This window comes from Limulus polyphemus, unplaced genomic scaffold (assembly GCF_000517525.1).
Source record: "Limulus polyphemus unplaced genomic scaffold, Limulus_polyphemus-2.1.2 Scaffold310, whole genome shotgun sequence".
In the NCBI taxonomy this organism is placed as follows: Eukaryota; Metazoa; Arthropoda; class Merostomata; order Xiphosura; family Limulidae; genus Limulus; species Limulus polyphemus.
Window position 1 is genome coordinate 149275 of NW_013665920.1, and position 12637 is coordinate 161911.

General features: G+C 32.2%; 1 protein-coding gene across 6 annotated transcripts in view; it reads left to right on the plus strand.

Annotated features, from left to right (window-relative positions):
- The window catches only part of LOC106457273, a 320035-nt gene that overhangs the window by 244 nt on the left and 307154 nt on the right, over nucleotides 1-12637 (plus strand). For 5 of the 6 annotated variants that reach the window (XM_022383116.1, XM_022383119.1, XM_022383117.1 and 2 more), the window contains exons 1-2: nucleotides 1-1082; nucleotides 1238-1403. The exon at nucleotides 1-1082 is cut by the window's left edge and continues 244 nt beyond it. In XM_022383116.1, coding sequence (XP_022238824.1) covers nucleotides 1077-1082; nucleotides 1238-1403 — 172 coding nt within the window. In that variant the 5' untranslated portion in view covers nucleotides 1-1076. The remainder of the gene's footprint in view (nucleotides 1083-1237; nucleotides 1404-12637) is intronic. The other variant, XM_022383118.1, reaches the window with a different exon arrangement.

Here is a 12637-nt window from a genome sequence, read left to right on the forward strand (position 1 = left end):
CACCAACTAGCTTGTTGCGCAACGTGCACTCACAGGGCTTTGAGGTGCATACAGACATGAAACGAACTTAATAATTCATTCTTGAAGTTGAGCCTGAATTGGGGAGTGAATAAGATAATTACGGCAAATACCATTGATGTTATTTAAACATCTTCTTCAACACGTTTAAACTGACGTATGCATGTTCTCTTCCTTGCATATAAGAAACAGCTCTGAAACATCTGTATAGAAGTCATAGCCTGTTATCTTTACTGATTACCTGCTACATTGATCCCTCTGCATTTCGAAACCAGTTTAAAAGGCTTAGACTTAGAAGAACGTGTCTACCTGCAACAGTTTAGTTGATTTCGACATCATTTAAAAGGATTTAACCCTTTATCTTGTGACTTTATCTGGTGTAGTTCACCTGCTACGTTTCTGCATCTCTTTGGAATAGTTGGTCTGTTATCTAGTGTATATACCGAATACTGTTGACTGAAAATCCTAAAAAATTAATCTGTTATCTCGTTTAACTACTGACTACTGTTGACTTCTGGAATCCTGTGAAAATTATTATGTTAACTTGTGTGTCTACCAGCTACTGTTGACTGCTAAAATCTTAAAAGATTTAGTCTGTTGTTTCGTGCATCTTCCGGCTACTGTTGACTGCTGAAATCCTAAAAGATTGAGTACATTATCTCGTGCATCAACTGGCTGCTTTTACTGCTGAAATCCTAAAAGACGTAATCCTTATCTCGTGCATCAACAGGCTTCTGTTGATTGCTGGAACCCTAAAAAACTTAAACTTTTCTGTGACAGTTCAGTTTAGTAATCACATCCTAATAGACGTGCTCCAATACTACGCCAGTATATAAACATTGTACTAGCATTTATTTTTATATGTTCATTGTTTCGTTTATTCGTGTTGTTTCTATAGAAGAATTAACGTATGCTCTATCTACTTGAACAAAAACAAAGAGTTCCATCGGCAAAATCATTTGAATTTATGACTCTCTGACTTTCTGTGTTTGGTACTTTTGTAAAAATGCTATAGTTTATATTACATTTTGGGTTTTGTGTGCCGGAATTGCTTGTTGATGTTTGTGAGTCTACAATAAGACACATATATATATTTAGTTATTGTAACAATAGTCGTGGATGGCTTTCAGCTAAGAGTTTGGTTAGTGTATAAAATATATGTTGTTTAGCTTAACCAAAAATAAGCATGGTAATTATTCTTTATCTGATATTCCTCTAGCGGGGACCCTTACAGATACAAACCAAAGAAATAGAAGGAGCTGCTAATATCATAACTCAGAAGGAAGAGGCAGCAGAGCTGCCTGAAATGGAAACCTTCGAGGTGGACCTCACCAAAGATCAACAAGGCCTAGGTATCACTATAGCGGGATACGTTTGTGAAGAAGGTAAGTAAACGCTATACTATGCCTGAAAAGAAAGTTTTCATGTAGCATCATATGTATAATTAAAGAACATTAACTATATATCATTATTCCGTTTACGGGTTTGTTCACGGATATTTTTACAGGTGGTAATGAGGGAATGTCCTCCTCAATTATTCATTAAATGACGACTCCCTCCTCTCTCAAATTTCACAAAAGTTTTGTTTCTGCAGAATATCTAGCAACCATCTTCTGCCCAAAAACTGTAGAATTAAATTTACACCTTTGAGCTTACAGATACAAACAAGGGGTGTTTCTGTAGAGACGTAAGTCACAGGATGTGCTTCGACGAAGCAAGATGCAACTGAGGAAAGTTCAAATTTAATAAAAATATATTTATGAAGAGATGAACTTTAGCGCAAGGTACATCTTAAGGGGTGAGACTTAATAAATCAAGATACGCCTTCAAAGAAATTGAACTTTATTTTCCCAAGATAAACCTTTATAGAGGTTGAGCTTTGATTTAACAATATAAATCTTTAGAGAGGTTGAGCTTTGATTTACCAAGATATATCTTTAAAAAGGTTGAGCTTTGATTTACCAAGATACACCTTTAAAGAGGTTGAGATTTGATTTAACAATATAAATCTTTAGAGAGGTTGAGCTTTGATTTACCAATATATATCTTTAAAAAGGTTGAGTTTTGATTTACCAAGATACATCTTTAAAAAGGTTGCACATACGCATATATTTCTAACCTGTAAATCTTAGTACCATAAATGTGAATTTCTCATTTAAAGTTTTAAAATAAAGTCTGCTTGTTAGTGTTATAGGAATGACTGTAAAACCCTCAGTTTATGCAACTAAAATTATTAGCCTTAGTTGTTGTAACACTGACGTTTACAGTAGCCGTAATCCTGGTAAACGGCTTGCCACCTCGTAACGTAGGATACATGTTTGTATGTAAGCATAGGTTACTATAATTTCGTATATAAACGTTTTGTCTTATACATTATAGTCAGTCCAGTCATGAAAATGATTTGCTCAATTTGACTATGCATGTGTGTGATCTGTTTATTTGCTTATATTCACTAATATGTAACGTCATTCGTTTTTTTGCTGTTGTTGTTGTTGTTTTTTTCATTACGGGCATTCAGCTTTCGCTTAAAAGTATTCTAACCTTCAGGGTGGTAATGTTTTAAATAAATATTAATAATTTTGACAACAAATTGGCTAATATTTTTTTTAAACGACCTGTGTTTCATTACCGTTCGTATCGTTCACCGTTTCCTGTTATATTACAAATATTATAGCATGGCCTTTATTTCTTTTCCTGAAATCCATGATGGGCGTGGTCTGGTTTTATAGTTGCTTGGTAACCACTGAACAATGATATTTGCGTGACGCTTACAGTAAACTTTATTACGGATAACCGCGCAAAGCTACACAAGGGATAACTGCACTAGCCGTCCCTAATTTTAAACTGATAGAGGGAAGATAGCTAGTGAAGAGCACTCATGTGAACTTGAATAGTGGAATATGACGTCAACTCTTATAACGCACCCTTGGACCCAAAATGTAGAGTGTGATTTCATTTACCTTCTTTGTGTGGCAACTGGATGTGAGCCGTGGACCCCTTGAACCATGCACGTTAATAATTTAGTCACGACCGCTCCCTGGCGAACTTGTAAATACAGTATTTTACTTTTCGGTTAATACCAAAATAAATATAGAACTGATTTTTTGGTAAATATCTAAAGAATAATATTTGTTACATTTTTCCCACGTTTGTTAAATACAAGTAAATGAAATCTATGGACAAATTGCAAAGCAAATAAAATGAACATAAATAAATAACATTCAAACCGGAGTAAGGCAAGTTTTGAGTTTGCTATACGAACTAAGCATATTACGCGCGTAAACTACAATGACTACCTTGGAAATGTAAACCTTGTCGTCCGTCTGATTTCTAACAGCCAACACTTTAAATATTCAGTACTACAATTTCAAACACACCAGTTCTTTAGCACCAGTGTTATGTGGTTTTCGAAAAAAAAACTAAATGTCTTTTGCCAATATACTAACTGTAACGTTCGTGTTGGTCTGACGTCAGTTGAGGCCTACGTAATTGAAAACGTTAATTTTGATATTGCGGCGACGACTTATAATGATTAATATGGTAAAACAGTAAGTTATTAATATATTGATATTAGATAAAATACGTCACAATAATATAATATTTTCATTCATATTACGTTGAAACTTGTTTTATATGACTAATAGTAATAATATTATGAGTCAACACGTAAAAGTATGAGTAGGCTCAAGTATGACAACTAAACTTACCTGTTCTACCTACACCGTTTGTACTAAAGCCAGTAAAGGTAAGGTACGGCTTTCTATCTGGTTTGCATAGATTTATCTGCAAATAAATACACTATACATAACTTAATGCCAGAGCCAGGACTGTATAAAGGTATACAATAGTAGTCACAGTCAGGACTGTGTAAGGGTATATAATAGTAGTCAGAATCAGGACTGTATAAAGGTATACAATAGTAGTCACAGTCAGGACTGTGTAAGGGTATATAATAGTAGTCAGAATCAGGACTGTATAAAGGTATACAATAGTAGTCACAGTCAGGACTGAAAAAGGGTATATAATAGTAGTCAGAATCAGGACTGTATAAAGGTATACAATAGTAGTCACAGTCAGGACTTGTAAGGGTATATAATAGTAGTCAGAATTAGGACTGTATAAAGGTATACAATAGTAGTCACAGTCAGGACTGTGTAAAGGTATACAATAGTAATCAGAATCAGGAGTGTATAAAGGTATACAATAGTAGTCACAGTCAGGACTGTGTAAGTGTATATAATAGTAGCTACTATTGTATACCTTTATACAGTCCTGATTCTGATTACAGCCAGGGCTATGTAAGAGTATATAATAGTAGTCAGAATCAGAACTGTATAAAGGTATACAATAGTATACTGCGTAAAGGTATATAAAAGTAGGTAGAGTGAGGACTGTGTAATTGTATATAATAGTAGTTAGAATGAGGACTGTATACGGTTGCATAATAGCAGTCATAATTAGAAATGTTTAAGGGTATGTAATAGTAGTCAGAGTGAGGACTATGTAAGGGTATATAATAGTAATAATTAGAAATGTGTAAGTATATATAGTAGAGTAATAATTAGGACTAATAATTCTATATCAAAAATTGTCTCATACGATATAGGTTTACTATATTTTCTATTTCATTTAAAATTATGGTTTAATGTGCGTTACTTAATGATTTCACACGGTGCTGGTGAAAGTTTTAGAATCATTTTCTCTCACACTGTTAAGAGCCCCCCCCCTCGCTCCCAGAAGATTCTAATGGTCCTGGAGAAATCTTCAAGAAAAAAAAAAGTTAGACAAAAAAGTCAAAACAAACTCTCGAGTGTAATGGATTCAAAAGTGAGAGCCTTAAATCGTGGTTGTTTTTTGTTTTCTAAAAAAAAAAAAAATCAAAGAAAAACATATTTCACGTAGAAAGATTTTGCTTTATTTAGTTTATTTTCGAAATTCATGATAACTTGCAGAACGAGCTTAAAAATACTTTTGTTAAATCTCTGGAAAGTTTACCCTTGTAAAATATTGGCAGAACAGTGATTATTTGAATTTTGGCTTCTACTAAAATTTCATTCTTGCGTCGTTCTTCTGAAGTATTATTATGTACAACATTTATGTAGATTGAATCAGCACAGCACGTTATGATCGTTTTAATTTTGACAGATATGTAAATTGAAGAATTGAAATATACCATTTAAAAACTAATCTGGATCACGACTTTCTGGGTAAGTATTTCAGGTGTATCGTTTGTTTGTTTGTTTGTAATTAAGCACAAAGCTCCACAATTGGCTTTCTGTGCTCTGCCCACCACGGGTATCGAAACCCGGTTTATAGGGTTGTAAGTCTACAGACATACAGCTGTGCCACTGGGGGACTTTGAAGCGTAAACATAGCATTCAGAAACTGATGTTAATCACAGGCTTTTCATTAATGATTTCAGGCGTAAATATAGCACTCAGTAACTGAAATCGATCACAATCCTTCTATTAAGGGTTTCAGTTGTAAATAAATCATTCAGAAACTGATCTGAATTACATGTTTTTCGGTAAGGCTTTCGGGTATAATAAACATAGCATTCAGAAACTTATGTGGATAACAACTTCACAAGCTTCTCGGTAAGGTTTTCAGTTGCATTTCTAGTATTCAGAAACTGATCTGGATCACAAGCTTTTTGGTAAGATTTTCAGGTGTAAATATAGCAGTTAGGAACTGATCTGGATAACAAACTTTAAAATATAATTTTCAAGTGTAAATATAGCATACAGAAACTGGTCTGGATCACAGACGTTTTGGTAATGTTTTCAGCTGTTTATGTAATATTCAGAAATTGGTCTAGATCAAAACTTTTCGGTAATGTTTTCAGCTGTTTATATAGCATACAGAAACTGGTCTGGATCACAAACTTATTGGTAAGGTTTCGGGTGTAACATCTCAAGTTTTTCGGTAAGGTTGTTAGGTGTTACAAGTGCGCAATGCGCCTTCGTTAAGAGCTATCTCTCACTTTACTATACTATAAAAGCATTGATAAAAACGGAAAGAAAAAGTACTTTATGAGTGAGAGTAGATGACACTGATTTGAAATTATTTACAATTATGCTGAGTAAGATATAGAAGCTATGAATATAATATATGCATATGTATATATATGTGTGTGTAAAAGTATCAGATTAAGATTGTAAACTTTTGGCTTGTACTAATCTCTTACATTCTTATAAACAGTGTTGTCTTTTCATTTGACATATATTTATTTGTGCAGAAGAAAAAGAAAGCCTTTCAAATTATTACTCACTAGAATAAATAGCCTAATTTGGTCTGTTATTCCCCAAGTTAACGGGTTCCGTCTGTGTTGTTTCCGTTATGAACTTTTTATATTAGTGTGTATTTATTAGTTGGATTTATTTTCAGTTTCAATAGTCAAAATGTTTAGCTATGAAGTTAGCCTTCAGTGTTTCTTTGCAGAATATAATTGTTCTAATATTTCCAAGTTAATACAAGTTGGGATGTTTTGTTGAGTATATGAGTCCATATTACATCAAAAGCTTTACATTTTCTGTTACATTCAGCTTGATTGACCACGTTCGATTGCGTCTTAGTTTCTATTATCTAATTCTTCCTATCTTACACCACAGCACATCAAAAACTTCATATTTTCTGGTTACATATCAGCTAGATTAGGATAAAATTTAAATCTAGTCTTAGTTTTCTTTATTTAATTCTTCCTAACTTATACCTCAGCACTTCAAAACTTCCATATTTTCTGGTTGCATGTCAGCTAGAATAGGATCAAATTTGAATCTAGTCTTAGTTTATGTTATTATTTGATTCTTCTTAGCTTCCACGAGAAACTCCTTTTTTAGCATGGAATGATATTAAATATGATTTGGTGATGCTGTTAACCGTGTAACAGTAATTATAAGCTAAATCACTAGCGAAACTGTATCGCTGTATTGTTTGTTTCTTTCGTAGTTAAACACAAAGCTACACAATGGGCTATCTGTGATCTGCCCACCACGGGTATCGAAACCAGATTTCTAGCGTCGAAAATCTGCAGGCATACCGCTGTGCTACTGGGGGCGTATCGCTGTATTCTGTGCGTCAAATTATTGTAAACAATTTTAAGTCATACGTACTTTTGACTAAATAGATTTTTTCATAAGCTAATTGTTCTTATTTGAATTTTTTGTAACGATTCTTTATATATACACGTATGTATATATATATATCAAATGTCTTTTTTTTGCGGTCTTCCGGCTATATAAGAATATTTCTTGGAACAGTAGCCCAAGTTAAAAATAATTTGGTTTATCATTCATTATGAGAATATCTTATAAGTAGCGATACCATTTTAAAATACAGTTTTACGAACAAGTTTAAAGGTATTTTTGAACTGTAGGTGACCTCTAGTGGATAAAAAAATAAAACAGAGTTCTGAACTTCTATACACTGTGGAGTCTTGTAATACTTGATGTTATAAACATCTTGTTTATATGCCATATATACGAACGCGCGCGAATATGCCTATCTACATTTATGTATCCACTTGAAAAGTTCCCGTTTGACATCGTTTTTTTTTTCAATTTCTTTGATTTTCTCGTGTACCTGTTGCAGTTTTCTTACAAACCTTAACTTTTTGTTAACAATTATAATTGTTGCTGTATCAGAAAAGGATTAGCGCTTTCTGAAATCCAGTCCTAGAGGTACGTGTTTTATTATTATAAATATATCAACATTACCGACTTTTCTTGTGTATTCCTGATGTTTTGTCTTCATTTCCTTTTTCAAATAAAATCACATTGAGAGTTTGTTTGTTCACACGCTGTTAAAGGGGAAATAGAGGTGGCTCCAAGGAGTATTGGATGAAGATCACATTCAGCAAAGCCGATTTGTTTTAAGAAAACCTTATGTACTCTCTCTATATATACTGTCTCGTATGTGTCAGTTTCCTAACCGGGCTGCCGAGCGAAAGTGTGTGAAATGAATATTGATTGGTTAGAACTTCTTAGGCTATTAATGCATGGGTAAATTCTCAACTGTTAAAGGTATTGACTAAGGTTTTTTAGAGAAAAAAAAATCTTCATTTGTCAAAGTAAAACGAACAAACTGATCTAAAAATTAAATACGAATACACATATATAGTTTTATGTTGAATTATAATCTTATATGAATAAAATTATCTAATTGCAACTGTGCAATTAGGCATATAAAATAGTTTTCAATGTTAAATATAATATATTATAATATATATATATATATAATGTTACTCAATGCTGTTTGATTAACATAACATTATATATATATGTATATAATGCTGGTTGATTAACATAACATTATATATATATGTATATAATGCTGGTTGATTAACCGAACGGTTTCTGTAAATATTGATACCTTGTTAACATGGAATTTAATAAACTCTTCATTACAAAATCCAACCTCTGGAGAAACTACATGTACGTAATGCAGGAACGAAATTCCAGTCTTGTGAGAAGGAAATATAATTTATTGATAATTAGCTGGAATACCCGTCCCCTGGACGGAAGTTATGTAAATTCATGATTATTGAAATATTATTTTAGGACATGAAAAGCTGCTTTCCTTATATGTAATTGTAAAAAAAACGCCCATAAAAACTGCAAAACACAAAATGTAAAACTGAAAATTTGTATGTACTCCCGCATGGACCCAGTGAACCTCTATAAATTTGTTGAAGATCCAGCTACACCCTGTGAAGTAGTTATATGGACATACCACAAACAACAGACAGTACTATTATATTTATATAGATAAACTAAATAATATTTACAAATCATATCTAACGAAAGTCAATAATTATTGTTTTCAGCCAGGTGATAATAATTTCATTGCTTGTCGTCATCTAAGCAGAAATGTAAGTAATTAATCGGTTTGATAATACTTAAGAATATCTCACTGATAAATGCACTAGTCTGCATCAATTCCAAGTGTCGGGAAATTTGCTTAACTGTTTAATTTTTATTAAAAAACGATACGAAATCACTGCTTCATTGTTAGAGAAGCCTTTAAAGTCTATCTATAGATTTCTTAGATATAATTTGAAAATAAACTCTTAATTCTTGCCTTTACTAAAAAACTTGGAGTTATAAGCTATAAACCTCCTACTCAGGGAATCTGAACTTTGAGTACTGGAATTCTATGTGACTACATGTCTACATGACACTTTTTCCACTATCAGGTTAATAATTGATGTGTTAAAGCTAGAAGATGCTAGAGTAAGGGTTTCACGGTAATAGAGGATTCATTATGAAAATATACTAATTGGATATATATATAGAGAGAGAGAGAGAGCAAGTAACGTTGTACTCAAACCTTGAATATGCTTAGATCCTATACCAGCACAATAATCACTTGAAACCCCAAGGTATGATCTACTGCACGCTGCGTTAATCGAATCACCAAAAAAGAAATAACTGCTGTAAGCTTTATATATAACACTTTGGCAAAAATCGGAATTAAACATTTTCGTCTAATTAAACACCAGAAAAAAATATTTATTATGATATAATCAATCACCAAAAAAGAAATAACTGCTGTAAGCTTTATATATAACACTTTGGCAAAAATCAGAATTAAACATTTTCGTCTAATTAAACACCAGAAAAAAATATTTATTATGATATAATCAATCACCAAAAAAGAAATAACTACTGTAAGCTTTATATATAACACTTTGGCAAAAATCAGAATTAAACATTTTCGTCTAATTAAACACCAGAAAAAAATATTTATTATGATATAATCAATCACCAAAAAAAATGATAATTTTCTTTCAACTTATCGTTCAAAAAGTAGTAAATATTAAAAGTAACTTGTCTACAAAATATTTAGGTTTAAGATAATTCTCATATGTTTCGTTTATACATTAACAAATCCTGTTTTTTAGATCTATTGAAACAATTGTCTTATACGAGTTACGGATACTTACTGGAGATTGAAAACTGAGAGTTAAAAACTATTATTTACTCGTGCACATCTGTGCTATTCGATTACCCAAGTGATAGACTGAATATCACTAGGATAATTGTCATATCATGATATTTTATCAACATTAGAGATTAGTTTACTCTGAATATTATGTTTTTGCAGCATTATTTGGTAATTATATTTTAATTGTTTGATCATAAGGTGAATTATTGAGGTAACTGCTCTCCACAACCACCTGCAGGTGAACTGTGGAAATATTTAATTTTATGAACTAAAGAATCGACTTGTACTAAACATTAAATAATACGTCTTTTTTTTCAATACGGTTGTTTATTTCGATACCCTAATATAGTTCATTCGTTGTTAACACTGGAGATATTTGAATTTCAAAATATTATTACCCTAGGTACTTCGTTGCATGTAATAGCTTCCTATATAAAAGATGAAGCAAAAAAAGGTGCTGCTAAAATGTAGAGGGTAAAAAATTAAAATTTTAAAATCCTAGGTATGTATAGTAACACTATAAAAATACTATTTTAATTTCACTTATTATATTTGAAAATTATAAGGCCATAAAACTATCTAATGTAATATCCTCGGTGGCTCAGTCTAAGCTTGAAAAGCTTATGAAGTTAGAATTCGAGGTTTGATCCTCACGATGTACACAGCGCAGATAGCCCATTATAAAGTTTCGAACCAAACCAAATATCTAATAAAAATACATGTTTGGAAAATCGTTAGTTTAACTATAGGTGACAAAATATTAAAAGAACAAGATTTTACTTGTATTTAATGACGTCATATCTCCGCATCAAGATGCCAAGAGTTTATATAAGTGTAAAAAATTTTAAAAAAAATATATATATACTTTGGAAGTTCTTCGTGTATCATTCATGGGGAGCATTTTGGATTTGACATCTTTGTGATTTGAATGTTTGTTTTTGAAAAAATGGAGACCACACTCGAAATGATGACGGTATTTTGACTGCCTGTACTTTTTAACAATACTTTTCCAGTCCTCTTCTTGGAGCATTTCTAGGTTGTTAGGGAAGGTATATAGCTGAAGTGAAACTAACACTCAGGTCTATTTTGAGTACCATAGACGAGACTCTCTTTGCCATAGCCTAGTCCACCACCGAGCGGAAACATCACAAAATTCTTATTTGACGAAAGCCTCAGCACAGAGATCGAAGCTTCAAATTCGGCACATTAACCAAGAAAACCGGTTAAAAATTAATGGAAAGGTTATATCTTATGAAAATGGTTATATGACAAAATATGTGAGGCAATAGCCAGCAAGTAAAAGTCATAAATATATGGAACTAACCGATACACTCCAACGTAATAAACCAATTAGTAATAACATTTTAGATTATGCTGCACTAGAGATAACAAAATATTAGTTTCAAAATAAGCTTATTTAATAAATCTTCGATACGTCTATGTTCAATATTTTTTGCAATGAGTAAACTTGACTCTTTGGTGCGTGCAATTATTAAGTAGGGAGAAGTCGTAACTCCAAGCAAATCCATCCTAAAAGAAAAACTTAACATTCATTAATAAACACACTTTCTTATATGTATTTTTTTTCAGTTGTTTTATAGATTCTTTTTGGGTTTTTTTTTTGCTATTGTATTTTTTTTGCTTCATAACGCTGCTTATATCATGTGAATGTTATCATTTGCTTTTTAAAACAGAAGATACATCATAACTTCTTGATAGCATTTATCACCTTTACTACCGTTTGTTGATAATAAATTATGGTCACAGAGAACGTTAACGTAAATTCTAAACATAAGTACTTAAAAAACTGCTTACTTTATCCTCTGGCGCTTGGTTTGGAGGCAGCAGCTAGTGATAAATGAAACTACATAATGAACTATCTGCGGTATGCTCACCGTAAGAATCGAACCTTGAATTTTAGTGCTACAAACCCTCAAGCTTGCCGTTGAGTCATTTGAAAATTTAAATCCATTTTTTTATACTTTTTAGATCACTCTAAAAGTTCATCATAACTTAGAAACGTTTAATCAAGTTGATAAATTCAAACGGAATACATTAATAATCCAATATTTCAGTAATTAATTTCAGAAGTTTAAGTATTTATAAGACGTGTGGTTTTTACATTTGGCCGGGAGTAGTCTATTGGTTAGTGCGACAGGATTCGGATTGGAAGGTCCAAGATCTGAGCTGCAATATGATGTTGATATGAGTAGCTCTTTAAGTGAAAGGTGCTTTTAATTGGTCAACTTATTTTCAGCAGCTATAAATTAGGGATGACTATACCTAAGCCTCGAAGTCTCTAGCCTGGTTATATATTTCGTGCATAAAGTGCCTTGAAGGTTGAAATTGCTAAATACGTATTTACGTGATATTACAGAGAAGAAGTGATAGGAATACAAGCCAAGTACATTTTTAAACTGTATAACTTATGGAACGTTTTATGAAATATTAATTTTTATGCGTAAGAATTTATATGTAAAGATGACGAAGGCCAACATTTATCAAAGTATTAGATCAGCGGTTCCCAACCTTTTCACCACCAAGGACCCCCTTTTATTATTACACTATTTTTCTTACTAATAATGAACTTGTTTTTCCATTTTTCACTATCAAATAAAATACATATATAACTGAGTGTGCAACTAAAAGAACAAGACAGAAATTAAAAAACTAC